Source organism: Sinohyriopsis cumingii, chromosome 2 (genome assembly GCF_028554795.1).
Source record: "Sinohyriopsis cumingii isolate HCF-2022 chromosome 2, ASM2855479v2, whole genome shotgun sequence".
NCBI lineage: Eukaryota > Metazoa > Mollusca > Bivalvia > Unionida > Unionidae > Sinohyriopsis > Sinohyriopsis cumingii.
Window position 1 is genome coordinate 162,292,872 of NC_142962.1, and position 18,213 is coordinate 162,311,084.

At 35.2% G+C, this 18,213-nt stretch overlaps 1 protein-coding gene across 3 annotated transcripts in view; it reads right to left on the bottom strand.

Annotated features, from left to right (window-relative positions):
• Nucleotides 1–18,213, bottom strand: part of LOC149806226 (WD repeat and FYVE domain-containing protein 3-like) — a 413,256-nt gene that overhangs the window by 367,659 nt on the left and 27,384 nt on the right. For 2 of the 3 annotated variants that reach the window (XM_089951178.1, XM_089951177.1), the window contains exons 2-3: nt 9,691–9,881; nt 5,402–5,525 (exon numbers count right to left, since the gene is read on the bottom strand). In XM_089951178.1, the coding sequence (XP_089807304.1) occupies nt 5,402–5,525; nt 9,691–9,873 (307 nt within the window). In that variant the 5' untranslated portion in view covers nt 9,874–9,881. Of the gene's footprint in view, nt 1–5,401; nt 5,526–9,519; nt 9,546–9,690; nt 9,882–18,213 lie in introns of those variants that run through there. The other variant, XM_089951179.1, reaches the window with a different exon arrangement.

Below are 18,213 nucleotides of genomic sequence, written 5' to 3' on the forward strand. Positions count from 1 at the left end.
CAAAGCAAGCTTCGATAGCTCAAACGGTGTAGCATTATTGTGCCAAATTGTCACTCCAAGTTCGAATCCCCAAAGCTCCCTTTTTTCTCTCTTTTTTTTAAAGAATTAATATTCATAATATCAACAGCTGTCAATTTACAGGTTTGAAATAAAATTAGTAACTGCTCAGTTTTCAAAACAAACAAAAAATAATGTGCAAGTTGAAAATCATTTTATTTTTATGTTGTGCAAGGTAACATTTTTCATGAATATGTTATTTGTCTAAAACGGAACAATACAAGGGTGTCCAATCATGTCTGCATCAGAAAATAATGGTATTGGAACCAGTGTGTGAAGCGGTTATTCTTCCATAATTTGATAGTTTAACTTTCATACAAGTGTATTTATATTCAATTTTTTCATACTGAATTTTTATCACATTTTCCAGTGCACTCATCCACATGAAGAACAATTGGTTTTAGACTGACATAAAAAATTTAAACTTGCTTACTTCATCAATGATGTTTCTAACAATTACTGAAATTAGAAACCATTTCCAAACAGTGGGAATGATGACCACAGTAGCGATGAATCCATGAAACGGAATTACCAATTTTTGATTGAAAAAATTGTTTGTATTACTTCTATGCCAAAAACCAGTAATTATATGAGCCTCAATCATTTGCAGATCATTTTATTTTTATGTTCCTAAAACACAATATTTTTATTAGTATGGTATTCATCAGTGACCAAATATCTTTGCATCAGAAAATGACTGGTGGAACTAGTGTTGTGAAGCGATTATTATTCCATAGTTATATAGTATAATTTTTATACAAGTTTATTTATGCTAAATTTTTTAAGACTTAATGTTTTATCACATTTTCCTAATCACTCCTCCAAATCAAGAAAAACTGGTTTTGGACTGACATAAAAAATTTACTTGCCTATTAAATCAATGATCTGTCAAAAAATTACTGAAATTATAAATTACACATTTTGTTTCCAAACAGTGGGAAACATATCCCAAGGCCAGAATGGAAGCTAAAGTAACTGAATTGATTTATTGATTGTTACCATATTTCATGTTATTTTTGTACATGAAAAAATAATTATTAATTTCAGTGTACGAAAAGTGAAGGGATCATTCCTAAACAAGTTCTATGGAACACACACTACTCAACAACCTAATGGTACAAACATACAAAGTAAACGTATATTTTCTGTCTCATTCTGCTCTCAACTCAAGAATCTAATTACAGTATTAATAAAAGTACTCAAAGATTTTTGTTGTTATTAGCGAACAAGAGAGAGACAAAAAATGAGAGGATTACGTCTCAGCGTGCAACCTTGTCTGCATTTAGAGCATATGTAGCTGTTATGTTGCTTAATGTTGGCAAAATGATTAAGATGGTTTGAACATGTATTAATTATGGGTATTTATTGGTAAATTGTATGCAACGATATGAGACCACTTTGTCAAGAAATTAAGTGCAACTTGTACTTTTACAGCAACAATAATCTCATTATCAAATTACAATAAAAAATAAAGAACTTAAATTCATGTTTTAGTTAATGCATGCACGTGTCAGAGCAAAAGAGAGAGATGAAACAAAATTTTGTCAGTGTACAAGCATGTATTTATTCAGGGTGGTTTTTGTTTGTAGCTTTTACAAAAAGAAAAAAGACTTCTACCTGACGATTGTGATAGTCCTCAGGTATTATCACCTTACTATATTCCATTATCAATAAACACCACTAAGTCAACAATTCATTCTTGTTTTAATTACAGTGTACATTGTCACAACAACCAAATGGCTATGCAGTGTTATTTACACGGTAATTAAACATGCTTTTGCACTTTGGTTATTCCAGTTCAAACCAGACTGAGTGCAAGAATCATTAGACGAGTTCAAATCAGCGAAGCTGCCAGTAGGGAAATGAGGCTCTCTTTAGGGAAATGAAAATCTGTCAATGTGCTAATGAAGCCATTGTCCATACAGCAGATGTTATAAGGGCAAGCAATAGCATGCATTACTTGTTATTCAAACTCGCTAATAAAGATACTAGTGGGGTATATCATAGAATAGATTTGCAAAAAAATGTTAATTATATCCAAGTCCAAACAGAACAAGTACTTAAAAGGTAGTATATGTGTGTGTGTGTGTGTGTGTGTGTATGTATGTATGTGTATATATATATATATATATATATATATATATACGAATCTATTTAATAGAATCTGTGAATTTCATATTTACAACAGAAACTGACAAGGTTTTCATATTTTATGTCTGTATGACTATAATGAAACAATACGACTAGTTGACCAATGGTCTGTGGTCTTCACTTTAACATGTACTGATATGTAAGTTTTGTTGGATAAGAAAACATCAAAAGGTCTTCCGAACTCATTTTAAAATGCACATGGTGTTTTGTGTGTGCGTGTGTGTGTGTGTGTGTGCGTGATTAGGATTTTTAACGTAGCTTTAACAATTTTCAGTCATATCGCTACAATGTCTGCAGTATGGCAGTTAATAGTTATGTCTAGCACTGGGGCATCATGCCGCAGGCATGTAGCATCATGTCCCACCCAGTCACATTATCCTGACACCAGGCTGACCAGTCCTAACACTAACCTCTTAATGCTGAGCACCAACCGAGGCAGCTGTTAGCATCATTTTTGTAAGTCTTTGGTATGACTCAGCCGGGGTTCAAACCCATGACCTCCCACTTCCGAGGCGAACGTTCTAACCACTAGGCCACCAGAGCGGTACTTGGTGTTTTGTTATGGTGACAGAGTTAATACGGAGAATGAATTAACGATAACATTTAAAGGTATGGTCTGTGAATTTCTTTGTCTATTTGTTAATAAACACCAGTAGATATTGTAATTACAATAAGAGAGCTTATGCACATGAGCGCCCACAGGACTTTTTGTGGGGGAAGGGGAGGGGGGCAGTCAATCATGGCCAGGAGAGTTAGTATAGCAAGCAGTCTTAACCTAAAGCTAATATTTACTAAACGTTTTGAACAGAATCTTGTGACATATTTTCAGCTTCATTTGCATGATTAAACTTGTTGGAAGTTATATATATGCTTGTAGCATGATTTCCTGAAGGCGGGGTCACATGACCCCCTTGACCTATGCTGCGGGCGCCCATACTTATGCATCAATCATTGTATTTTCTCACCAACAATAATTATTATTTTTTGTAAAAACAAAATGGCAATACGTTATTTTTGATCTTTTTTGCAAACATAAATCTTCTTAGTAGAAATTTTATGTCCGATAATTTAATGGATTTTTAAAAAAGATACAAAGTGATATGGACGAAAAATTATGATACATTTAAATAATTATTATTTTGATAACTGGATTCTGTATGAAAAGTTAAAGGGTATGAAAAAATACATGAAATACGGTAATTGAAAAGGATAATGTTATTACTCCTACTCCCTAACCAGCAAAAATAAAAATAAACAAAACAAGTTTGTTCAATCTATTTATCTAATTACTGCATATTAATTACAACAGCATATTTTCTTTATTTCATTAAATGATAACCTCATAACTTGCCACACTTACTGATTATAACTGAAAATCATAAAATATAATAGCATTAACATGATGAAAATCTTTTATTCACAAGACATCAAGCTTGAAAATAAGTACCCCTACGATGAATACTACTACTACTATTAAAAATACTACTACTCCCACTTATAATAATAATAATAACAATAATAATAACAGCATTAATAATAATACTAAAAGAATGTCACTCTACCTATTTTTTCTAGAGGAAACAAACACAGGGGGTGGGGGGGTTGACACTAACCATGAAACACATCAAGCATACAATAAATTCAGACCAAAACTATTCTGAAATAAAATAATTGGGATGTAACAGGGCATAATGGATGACACAAGAATTTATGATATAAAACAAGAATTATGATAATTAATACATAATAAGCAGAGTTGTTTCTTTTTAGATACAGTTCATAAAATTAGTTTCTGGATCCATCCCTGCAAGAACTGATTATATGGAATTCACAGGTTCTGTGTATTATTATAGACTAAGTATGACTGCCAAAGTTATGCAATGTATGAAAAGCATCCACCAAATGAGACTTTATAAGACTTTATGTCAGATATGAATGCATGTGCCTGATGTGTACAAAATTTCTAATTAGCTAAAACTCTCTGGGACACAAGCAGATAGACACAGCCTGTTGATGCTGAGGCATAGCAGCTGTAATGCTGATGACAGTGCTGCAGCTGAAGGAGTTAATAAGCCTCTAAAACAACAGCCATCACTAACTCAGGCTAAATGAGTTAGTAAATTGCCACAACAACTCCCAGCTAGAGCTAAATGAGTTAGTAAATCACTACAACAACAACACCCGGTACTATCTTGGGCTAAAAGAGTTAGTAAATCACTACAACAACAACACCCAGTACTAGCTGGGGCTAAATGAGTTAGTAAATCACTACAACAACACCCAGTACTAACTTGGGCTAAATGAGTTAGTAAATCACTACAACAACACCCAGTACTAACTTGGGCTAAATGAGTTAGTAAATCACTACAACAACACCCAGAACTAACTCAGGCTAAATGAGTTAGTAAATCACTACAACAACAACACCCAGTACTAACTTGGGCTGAATGAGCTGATAAGCCACTACAACAACACCCATTACTAACTGTGCATGCAAGCAACAGGCAATATACACAGAACTGTGAATAACAACATGCATCAATAACAGCTTTTTGTACCATGTAGTCTAAAAATATCCAAGTCAGAGAAAATGAAAAAATTTCACAAAATATTTACAAAATTCAAAACATATTAATCCAAATAAATTCATAATCCTGTAAATTAAATGTGGTTAGAATTTCACACGAATTTGGCATTGAATTCACAGGTGTCTCATATGATGTCATTTATGAAGCAACACTTAAAATCTAGATACACTAGTGTGGCAAGGGGAGGTAAAGCAAAGAGTTAATACCCTCTGACTTTATGAGACAGAGTGAAAAGACAAATTTTCATCTTTTCATTAGGGCTGGATTTGGGAGGTAGCAAGCTTATATCCCCTAATGTTAATGTGATCACGGAATGAAGTTAAGGGAAAAATGACAAAAAGACACCTAATTAAATAAAGCACTGAGCACCCATGGAAGATATGTAAGTCAAGGCAAAAAGGAAGATATTCAATTTCTCAGAATAACGCATCAGACTGATTATATTGTTGTTTTTGTTTATTCCAGACTTCCAACTACTAACTGGAAGAGGTAATAAGATCCTTAGACTGGGACTAGCACCAGGAAAATTTAACAGCAATGCAATAATAGCAGATAATAACGTATTACTGGCATTAAACTATGATATTTTTATCTGAATATATCACCTGTGGACTGATTGGAAGCCCTCCTTCTGATCTCTGTTACCATCAGTTTGGACACATGGGAACAGAACTGAAGAATATCTCCAAACTTGTCTGTCATCTCACTGGAGGGAACATTCCCAAATGTCTGCAAAAGGAAACCAAGTTATATGTTATGACAGAAATTTGAAAGACCTGAAATACTATCTGTTAGGCAGGTTATATTATACTGGTAAAATACAGCTTGCACCAACGTATAAATCTGGGAATTTTCCGAGCTCCTCAATGAAACAAACCCACCCTTAAATTTTCTCGGGAGTTGAATATTCACTTGCCCAACTCAAAATGGCAAGTGACATTTTAAGTAGTCAAGTGAATTTTCCAATCACTTTAGAGTGCTGATTCAGGCCTGAACAGTTTCTCTATAATGACAAGACTGTTCTGTCTAGAAAATTGCTATTCACTGAAAATCTAAATTTTCTACCAGAAGTTTCTTTTATGTTTGTTGTTGGGTCCTTCTGGGATATGTGTTTATGAGAACTGGGATAGTAATGCATGCTTAATTGCCATCCTTATTGGAAGATAGTTTCTTGACTCGATTGGGTTGAATTCAGATCTTTTATTTTAAAAGTAATGACTGTGTTGCGGATGTGATATTGACAGAAAAGATTGCAATATAATTACAAAAACATAGGACTAAGGCTATACTGTCCAAAAGGAATTTCAAGTTATACATGATTACAAAAATTTCTTCTTTTTAACTGCTAACAGTGGAAACCATCTCTGATATTCTTTATAGTTCACAACGTTTCAAATCTGCGTTGTAGTAAATGCATCATTACATGGTATGACATTAAAACCTGAAAAAGCTTCACATATCAAATAAAATATAAATTTAACACTTATCCCTATGGCCGGAGAACACAATGGAGAAGTTCACTCCTTGACAAGATCCAAAACGACCAGTGTCGGTTAGAAATGGAATCTACCTTAAATCTACAGGAGAGTGAGTAATAGTCAGGGTAAAATACCAGTGTATACCATGCTATTAGTGTCTCTCGCCGTAAGTAATTTTCGAAGAGATACATGCTAGTACAGTCGCTTACCTAGAAAAACAATTATTTACCCAGGGCAACGTTGTACGCATGTACAACGAAAAATAGTCAAATCGTTCTAAGGCAAAACCAAGTTATTTCTTGCCTTATTCTGTGACAATAATATTTTAAAACTAACCACTGTGGAAGCCATACTGGTTGTAAGATCAGTAGTCTTTTATTTATTTTCACTGAAAACACCATGCCAATATGACCATCCATTCAGGAGAATTAGTGACAAGATTTTCAATATGTTCATTGTGGCAGCCATATTGGATGTCCCCTGGGCAACATTGTCATTTAGGAACAACTAGATCTCACAAGAAGTCTTTTGGTGAAATATCTATGTTGATACTTCCATTTAGATACAAGTATTGACAAGACGATTTTAAAGATGGCTGCCATAGTAGATACAGTTGTGGTCAGATCAGCGCCATTTTCATTAACGACAAACAAGGTATCATAACAGTCTTCAGGTGAAAGCCCATATCAATGATTTTCCCGATTTAGGAAGAACATAAGGTGGTGGCCGTACTGGATGCCAGATGAGCGCCATTTTTTTTAGAACCAACTAGACATCTTCTTGTGAAAGTCTTCTGTCTACATGACTTTCCATTGCAGAGAAGTAGTGATAACAATAATTTTAAGATGACTGCCATGGTGTTGCATACTGAATATCAGATCAGCACATCAAAAGGTCTTCAGGTGATAATCCCATGGTGATATGACCATCCAATCCTCCGGAGGAGCAAAAGCAAGAATTTCAAGATGGTTCTTTATCAGTCATATTGTCTGTCTGTGCAGAACCATTTTTAATCTAAAACATCATAAGAAGCAGTCTGGTAAGAGGAATATGTTGATATGACTTTCCATTCTAGAGGAGTAGCAATAACAAATTTTTCAAGACAGCTGCCAAATTTTTCATCATATCAGCATCACGTCTTTTTGGATCAAGAAGTCTTTTAGCAAAACCCTCCTGTTTAAATGACCACCCAATTCAGAAGTAGGGTTAGGGTTAAATGACCACCCAATTCAGAAGTAGGGTTAGGGTTAAATGACCACCCAATTCAGAAGTAGGGTTAGGGTTAAATGACCACCCAATTCAGAAGCAGGGTTAGGGTTAAACGACCACCCAATTCAGAAGTAGGGTTAGGGTTAAATGACCACCCAATTCTGAAGTAGGGTTAGGGTTAAATGACCACCCAATTCAGAAGTAGGGTTAGGGTTAAATGACCACCCAATTCAAAAGTAGGTTAGGGTTAAATGACCACCCAATTCAGAAGTAGGGTTAGGGTTAAATGACCACCCAATTCAGAAGTAGCAACAACAAGATCTTCAAGACAACTGCTTAAGTCTCATATTTGATGTTGTACAGCAACATTTTCAGTTTGGACAAGGTGTGGCACTAACAGAGACATATAAAATCATATAGTTTATAATCATTCTGACATAAACACAAAAGTGATTAGTAAGTGAAGAATTAAATATGAGTTACAGTGACCTATGCTGTGTTGAGGCTGTATAACTCATCAGCATACACCCCTTCCCAAATTTCATAATTCAATGTGAACAGTATATGTATAGGTTACACAAAACCTATGTGATCATGAGCTAGGAACAAAAGCTGAACCGAGGCTGGTAAATTGTAAAATTTAGGTCACAGTGACCTTCTTTTGTTGTAAAAGTGAGGTATTGACAGAGATGTACACAATCTAGTTTGTGGATTATAGCATGAACACGGCCAAAAAAACTCTAAGACACAAATTAGACCAAATTCAGTGAAATATGAAATGTGTCACACTGACCTACTTTTGTGATGCAGGTGTAGTGCTCATTAAGATGCATCCATTTACCAAGTTTAATGATTCCAGGTAAAACACAGAGTATACTGGGTGACAAATATTTGAGCTCAATGCAAAAACTTGCCTTTTTACCTCATAGAGTGTATGGCATATTAGCCAGCTGATATACATGTAACATACTTACATTGTGCATTGCGCTATAAATGGAACACCTGTTACCTATTTAATTCCATACAAACAGGCCTGCCTGTTAACTGTTAAGCAGTGTAGTATATGTTACGTTTAACATCAACTTTAACCATTCTGCATTTTTGGTACACATCTATAATGTATAGAAAGATTTAAGAGTAAAATCCGATCGTTATAGCTGTATAAATATTTTTAACGGAAGAATTTTTTATATGCTTTAAAATCTTGAGTGAACTCGTTCACTGTCAAGCCAGTGAAGCCGTGTGACCAACTGAAGCTGCCATTTCTCATACTCAAAATTACAAGTACTTTGTCTGTGTATGCATCACTAAATCATCTGAATTTGATAAATTATAAAAACTAATTGTTGCCTACATCAATATCTGAGCCTTTACTTAATATGTTATTGAAGCTTTCATAGTAGTGATTCTAATCGTGCAAACTCAAGGAAGTACTGAACGAAATCCATGACCTCCATTTCAGAGAATGGAGAATATGACCCAGTTACTTTAAATAGAAGATTACGACCACATATTAAACAGTGACCATATGACCTGACATAATGGTCATTCACATCAATGAATGTAATATCATAATAACGGGTTTTCCCCAAAGGTGGTGCTATGAAAACCCGCTCAAAATGGCTGATGTTAACAGCAGGTGTCGAAGGCGCTTCCATGAGAATGGTGTAGATGCATCAAAAGGCGCTTCCTTGTGAATGGAGTAGACGCATCAAAAGGCGCTTCCATGTGAATGGAGTAGACGCATCAAAAGGTGCTTCCATGTGAATGGTGTAGACACATCAAAAGGCGCTTCCATGAGAATGGTGTAGATGCATCAAAAGGCGCTTCCATGAGAATGGTGTAGACACATCAAAAGGCACTTCCATGAGAATGGTGTAGACACATGAAAAGGCGCTTCCATGAGAATGGTGTAGACGCATCAAAAGGCGCTTCCATGTGAATGGAGTAGAGCATACAACTAATGGCATGTATGTATTAAATTAACCCTAATAGCCTCCATTGTACAGTCATCCTTCATCATTTTGAACAATTACCTTACAGAAGAGGGGCAGCATATTGTACAGTTATCCTTTATCATTTTGAACAATTACCTTACAGAAGAGGGGCAGCATATTGTACAGTTATCCTTCATCATTTTGAACAATTACCTTACAGAAGAGGGGCAGCATATTGTACAGTTATCCTTCATCATTTTGAACAATTACCTTACAGAAGAGGGGCAGCATATTGTACAGTTTGTCCTCCTGATCTTTCTGTGAGGCTGTTTGAGAAGGGTGGCGGAAGTCATGGAACAGTTTCTTTAGGTGCATCAGCCCCAGAGAGGTGTCCTGCTCCTGAGATGTTGGGGCAGCCTTCTTGCCGCCAAACATACGTGCAAACTGTGACATCTTTCAGCCTGAAATGAATATAGAAAGTCTTGTTTAAATAATGTAAATTTTAAAAAATGTGTATTTTAAATCTGTATTTTAAATCTATATTTTGAATAATATATATTTTAAATAATGTTTTTTTTGAATAATGTGTAGTTTTAAAAATGTATATTGTAAATAATATGTGCGTATGAAGGCTACATAAAGTCTTGTTTGAACTGAGATAATGACATGTGATTTATACTAAGAGCAAGCTTATACATGGTGTAGAGAATTCCATTGCCAAGGACAAGTAAAAATTAATGCCAGGCAACTATTTTCCTGGCTGGACAAATGAAAATTTAATATTAAGAAATGACCATGTTAAAAATTACAATGGAATTTCATACTGATTCCAGTGACAAACATTTGATCACTAAATTGTCAGCTAAATTATCCACTTGGGTACCAACAATGGAATGATACAACTATCTCAAAATATATCCATACATCTGAGTAGTTTGTGTTGTGTCATGTTTATATCTGCACATCTGAGTAGTTTGTGTTGTGTCATGTTTATATCCGCACATCTAAGTAGTTTGTCTTGTGTCATGTTAATATCGCACATCTGAGTAGTTTGTCTTGTGTCATGTTTATATCCTCACATCTAAGTAGTTTGTCTTGTGTCATGTTTATATCCGCACATCTGAGTAGTTTGTGTTATGTTTATATCCACATGTCTGCTGAGTAGTTTGTGTCATGTCTATATCTACATGTATGCTGAGCAGTTCAAGTAGTGTGATGTCTGTATCCACATGTATGCTGAGCAGTTTGTGTTGTGTGATGTCTGTATCCACATGTTTGCCAAGTAGTCTGTGTTGTGTGATGTCTGTATCCACACGTCTATATAGTTTGTGTTGTGTGATGGCTATATACACATACATCTGCTGAGTAGTTTGTGTTGTGTGATGTCTATATCCACATGTCTGCTGAATAGTCTGTGTTGTGTGATGTCTATATTCACATGTCTGCTGAATAGTTTGTGTTGTGTGATGTCTGTATTCACATGTCTGCTGAATAGTTTGTGTTGTCTGATGTCTATATTCACATGTTTGCTGAGTAGTTTGTGTAGTGTGATATCTATATCCACATGCCTGTAAAGTAGTTTGTGTTGTGTGATGTCTATATCCACATGTCAATAAAGTAGTTTGTGTTGTGTCATAGCTATATCCACATGTCTGCTGAGTAGTTTTTGTTGATTGATGGCTATATCCACGTCTGCTGAGTAGTTTGTGTTGTGTCATGTCTATATTGACATGTTTGCTGAGCAGTTTGTGTAGAGTTATGTCTATATCCACCTGTCAATAAATTAGTTTTTGCTGTGTGATGGCTATATCCACATGTCAATAAAGTAGTTTTTGTTGTGTGATGTCTATATCCACATATGTCTGCTGAGTAGTTTGTGTTGTCATGTCTATATCCACATATGTCTGCTGAGTAGTTTGTGTTGTGTCATGTCTATATCCACATATGTCTGCAACTCCTTGTTTGATTATGTAGTTACATTCCATACTATCTGCCCTTAAGTGCAAAACCTTAAAGGAAAAAGACTCATGAATGTTTGTCTTTTATCAACATACCATCATTTGATATCAGAATATTTTATCTCCAATTCTACAGACTGACTGCCTGTATTCTAATATTATGCTTTCTAACTGGTCTATTGAAGAAACAGGCACCTGTTTTAGATCATGTGACAGTTGTTTCTCCTGGCTCACAACAGTTGTTGTTGTTGTTCTAGGGTTTAACGCCATTTTTCAGCACAAGATAGGCTATACATGGTGACCAGTATAACTGGTGGAGCTCACAACAGTTAATAGACCACAACAAGTATAAAGAATCAAAGCAATCACAACTGTGTTTGCTTGCTATACTAGACTGAGGGATAATCAATAAACAAAAATCTATTGTTGAAAGTTTACATTTAGCTGATAGTTCAGGTGGAGGGTTAATAGTAATGGGTTAAGAATGGGAACTGCAACAATGTAAAAACAAAAGATAGTGATAAGTTTCTATCAGGGGTGGCCAACTAATAGAAATGTGACAGACAAGATATGAACTGTCAAAAATTAAATTTTTTCAATATCTTTTATTTCCTGATGTGTGGGTTACATGTGTCAGCAGGCCAACAGGGATAACAAGGAGAGGAGCCAAGAATGACAACCGTTTTGCAAATTGTTAGCCCCAGAGCACATAACCACATGGTTTCATAAATTACAACCCAACAGTTTAGATTTGGTAGCAGTAAAGATTGATGCATAGATGGAGGGTATCACAATATCCCCCACTAAAGCTTGGGGATAAATGATCAGAGAAAGCAAGAAATAACAGTTTGTTCTGCTCACCACATCTGCAACCCAGTAAATTTTCACATCATCATCATTATGAAATATAGATATAATTACCAAATTCTTTTTGTACAAAAATGAGTTCACCATTATTTGTATCTAAATACAAAGCAATACTACTCATTGATTCATGCTGAAATGATGTTGGTCCTGAAGTTATGGATGAGTCCATTATTATTGGTAGTGTGGGGTTGGGTGTGAACATACCTCTAGGTTTGGGAAACGATGGATCCAACCCTGGTTTCCTGGTCCCAACAAGAGAGACAAAAGTTACAAGCCACAGTTTCTGAGTGAACCAATACCTATGTTTAAAGTAACAGCAACGAAAAAGTTTTAACCCCCTCGTTATGGTGCTGAGAAGTCAACAATATTTTGTAATATATGAACCTTTTAGCAATGAAAAGAGTGTTAACCGTCTGCTTGCTATGATGCCCAAGATGGCCCACCCAGCTTCGTCAATCAAGTTTCTACGATGGCCCACCCAGCTTCATCAATCAAGTTTCTAAGATGGCCCACCCAGCTTCATCAATCAAGTTTCTAAGACTCATTTACTATGGGAGTAGTGATAATAAAACAGTGTTTAATCACTAAGTAGCCAACCATGTAACAGTCAGCCAATTTATTCCTTATAATCTGCATATACCTGCTTGTGCTCTCCTTATTAGGATGTTTCCACAATGGATGGCCCCAAGTGTAGATTGCCTGTGGAGAGCTGGTCTAATCAGAGATGCAGCTTTTAACTAAGACTCAAAACATAGGACCCCAGAGATGCAGGGGAGGTGGCCAATCCCTATCATTAATTCAGAAGCAACACGTATATAACATCAGCAAAGAAAAGTATGCATTTGCTGTGTTACTGCTGATATTCTTTCTTTATCAACAATCACAATGATAACTATTCTGAGGACCTATATAATAAGTGCAATGCAAGGAATTTATGGGTTGCTTAATTACCGACATGTTTTAATGCAGATTGTATTATCAAAATGTTAATCATTATGAGGGCCAGATTTGTTATAATGACAAATAAAGTTGCTGCTACTAACACCAAAGGTGCATGACCTGCTGCTGAAGATAAAACCATTCCAAAGGATGGTGATGACACAAGGCTGCCATTGTTCTTTATAAGGCACCAAAAGAAAACATGTTGAGAAAGCTGCAATGTTTTTCCAGAGCATTTTATATACTCCTGAAATTTATATAACTATTTGAGCATGTCAGCTGTTAGTGGATACCAGTTACTTTTTACCCAGTGTTATGATGGCCAGTGGCTGTGGGTGGGGTTGGAGGGAGAGGAGGAACAGTCTTCTGGCAAACAAGATAATCAAATTTGTTCCATGCTGAAAGGTCTCACCAGGTTTCCACTGATTTATTGGCATTGTCCACAGAGCAACATGTTATGGTGGAAACAATGCATCACATGATAATGGCACTCTTGGGATTATACACTGCTCTATCTACAGAGATCAAGAAAATTTTTATTCCAGCAATTTCTACTTCCACCATTTCAGCAGTTTTTGCTGACACCACACAACTCGAATTTATATTGAATTTCCAGAATGGCTCTCCATAAACTCTGCAGGATTCTGCTTTTCCATAGGAAATCAATTTGGTTTGGGGGCTTTTTCCATCAATTACAACAGAAGAAAATTATGTGTGATTTATCCAGTTATCTCTTGATTTTTATGCAGGAGTGTTTGTTGAATTCATTGAGGATGATCTTCAACTGTTCTTTGGAAATGGAATTATCCTGTAACACCATCTGGTCTGAAATTCGGCCAAGATGAGCATTTCATCATTATTTTTTACATAAGTTGATATCTGACAATATTCCCAGTTAATGAAAGCTGGAAAAAGACCCTTTTGTTGCAAGCAAGGTTATGGCCTGCAGCAAAACTTGCACCAACACCATCTACCACATTTACTGTGTACTTGTATATTTGAGTGGGATGACAAGGTTAGGGTTAGGGATGACAACACCCAAGTAACATAAAATTTGTCATAGCGGGCCAGTAAACATAAAGCACACTTGCTCAACAAACAAGAAAATACTGTGGACTTGAGAAAATTATGTCAAGTTCAGACAGAAAACACAAATGCTCCTGAAAATCATAGGATAATTCATAGCCTTACAAGGAATACACAACATCCCATTTGGCCACCATGTTGGCATACATAACACGTGTCAAACATGTAATTAAAGGACCGTAATTACATAGACAAAACTACATATATGTTTTGTTTCATGTGCATGTGAAGAACTAGTTTGATGTAGTGTAAGAACATGCTGAGGCCACTGAGTTCTCTCCCCTGACTGTGGTTTTGTATTGATTGAATATACTCTCTGATGTAAAGGTTTGTCAGTTTTACAGTTTTACTAAACTCAATTCCTCAGTAATTTTAATATACAAACTGCTCCTCCAGTTAAACTTGCTCCTTAAAAAATATATTTAAAAACATTCCACTGACCAAATTTTGAAACTACAGCTGAAATGATTTTTAGGTGATTTTGAAGGGTTTTTTTATATTTACATTGTGGAATGTCTCTTCTCTGTCTTATCTGTGCTCCAGCTGGGAATGACATCAAACAGGCACACAGTTCAAAAGTTTGTTATTTATTCTACTATTTCTTGAACTTTTATGTTTAAGGTCATTGTGGCAATTAACAAACTTGTTGTAAAAGTAGCTCTAGAATTGGTGTGATACAGAAATTTTGGTTGTACAATACAGAATCACAGGCTAAATATCTGTATTGAGTGCCTGATCAGCCATTAAAGATTAAATGGGTATGTAATAAAATTGTATTTGCAATATTCACCGTTAATTTGTGGAAGATACAACCATTTTGTAAACAGAAAGTCAATTTATGGAAGTAATTTTCACGAATAATGAAAATGTAACGCTAATATCATTTGAGTTGTAACAAGATTCCTCGAGAATTTCCTAAAATTCCTTACTGATGGAAACTACCAAAATACCAGCAGAGTGAAAAAGTACCCTGGTATTTAAATAAAGCCTGTTATGAGAGGCTGCCCTTTCTGCCAACAAAAAATGGTCTCTCAAGACAGGTGCTCTCTCATAGCAGGTTTGTACAAAACAGTTTCCAAGGTCCAATTCCAGAACAATTTAAAGAAAAATAACCACAATCACTGCACATATTCTATTTTTTATTATAAGTTCTTACTAAAATATTGTATGCCTTTATATAACAATAAAGATATACTTCCATCATTAAACATGAAATCACATTTACATCTGAAGATAACATGCACATGTATTAGCATATGAAATCATTTATGATTTACACCTTCTCCTTTACAACACCCTAAATTTGTTTTACTGATGTTTAAACCACTATTTTGCGAGTGGCCTGCTCTTTTTCACTTCTTTCAGTTACAATAATTATTTTATCCAGCGTTAAAATTGGTCTCATTTTAGTTCAGTGTTCTTCCATTGTTATTAAGGTACAAGGTGTTAACATTATTAGTACTCAGTTGTAAAATTAACTGTAAAGACGGTTTTGACTAGGATTAGGGAAAATATGAAAAATATATATATGTGCATTGCATATCTAACAATTAATGAAATAAAAAGAAAGTTATCTCATCCAGAAACATAATCATTTACACAGAGACAAAAGTCAACAGCTTAATTCAGAGAAGACATACAGGGATTAACTCTATAAACAAAGTGTGTAAACCTGGTCGCACTAATTTGAATAGATGATAGCCTGGTGACTGGGATGTCATCACTGTAACATCAGGAATACAAAAACAGACAAAAAATCACAAGCCTTACACACTATCAATTGAATCCCACAAACAATTCTCACTTGCTGGTTTAACAGACAAAGACCTTATTCACCCTCAGGCAAGACGGATTAACTCTAAAGACAAACAATATGTACATGACCACTACCTTAATTTCGGCACTACAATGGCAATTCATGTACATTAGCCTGGTTTACTGACTGTACCATCAGTAGCCAGAAACATTTTTTTTGTTCTTTTCATTGGAGTCTTTTATCAGAACAATCCTTACTATTCAAGCGATTGTAGTTACAAAAGTCATTGGTGTCTCAGTTCTCACGATACAGTCATTCATAGACCTGGATATACTGGGTCCTACTTGTATTTTATAGGTATTTAGTCTGGTTGCCATATATAAAAAAAACTATAAGCATATCTACAAAATTTCAAATATCAATAGCCAGCCTCTTTTTTTTCTGCATAAGCGGTCATTAGATTAAATAAAGTTGTCGAGTTTATCCCCATTTTTGCAATGCAGTCATTCATAACAGAATTGAAATGCATATTTTACCAAGACATCGTGATCACTGGTCGTGTCCAGCAGGTGGTCGCTCATGACAGCATTTATATAATAAAATCAATCAATGTATTATGATTGTGGTTAAAAATGATAGGTGGTCGCTCATAGCAGAGGTTGCTCATAAGTTTTTACTGTTCCATGGAGAAAAAAATACCAAGGTAAACTTGTATACTGGTGTGAAATGTAATTTGGATTATTAACATAGCTTTAACAATTTTTCAGTCAGTGTGGCAGTTTATAGTGATGTCTTGCACTAAGGCATCATGCCACAGACATGTAGCATCATGTCCCACCCAATCACATAATCATTTCACCAGGCTGACCAATCCTAAAACTAACCTCTTAATGCTGAGTGTCTAGTGAGGCAGCTGTTAGTACCATTTTTATAAGTCTTTGGTATGACTAAGCCCGGATTTGAACCCGTGACCTCCCGCATCTGAGGTAGATGCTCTAACCACTTTGCCATTGGAGTGGTCCCTATATACTGGTAATACTGTGCATCTCTACCATACATGTATCAATAGCATTTATCTTCACCAGATCCACATCATATCCCACTTTATTCATTTGGATCAACTCTTAAAGCAATTAATACTGTTTACAAATTAAGGTATTTATTTTGAATTAGCACTCTACACATTTGTTGCATGGTATAATTTTTCATTCCTTATTGGTTTCATTTAATTATGATAATTTATGTCAATATATCTTGTGGAGTGTAATACCAGGTTTATTCGTTAAGTTTCACTGGTGTGAACAGAAATGCTATTTAATTGCAGAAAATTGGAAAAAGTGATAAAACTCATCTGAAAAACTAGATATAAGGGTGCATTTTTACAAAAATGCTTAAGACAATTACTGAAAAATAGCAATTTTTTTCTCTTTCAATATGATCTTATAAAAGTCTAAGAACTCAATCAAAATATGTAATAAAGTAATGATTATATACCTTTTCCATTTTCCTTTCCACATTGTTTAATTTAAGTAAAGGAATCCTGAGTGACTCTCATAATAATCTCTGGATTCCTGAGTTTCAGGAGTGAAGAGTCAAGGCACCATTATCCTTAAACACTGTTGAAAGCCTTGGTCAGTGACAATCAAGGGTATCCCAAACTAGGTCTATGCCAAAGGTAGGCATAACATAAGCATTGGGAATAGGTATTAAAATTAATGGAAAGAAATTTATCAAGGACACAGAGCTGCGTTCAGTAGATACTTGCAAAGATTGCCTAAACAAATTTGTTCTTGCCATCTACACAAAGTCAACGGAAGACCATGCAATCCATAGGACAGGAAGGTACACCCAAAATGTGGGAAAAGATGTAATACAAAAAAACAGAGAAAAAAACAACCAGAGCTGCATGAACACTTTGTTGAAAGTGGGGTTGTAGAAACAACAAGTATGTTGAACACATATACATCATAATGGATGCAAAACTCAGCATAAAAACTGGCCAGTTTCTGTGAGATATGTCTATTCACATGGCCACCATATACCAACTTCTGGAAAGATCATTCACAATAAAAGACTATCCAGACAGTAATTGGTCAAAGCATTATGGACGAGTCCTAAATGTTTTAATCTCAGATAAGCATAACATATACCAATCAAAACCATTACAGGTTTGGTGAATTTATTGGA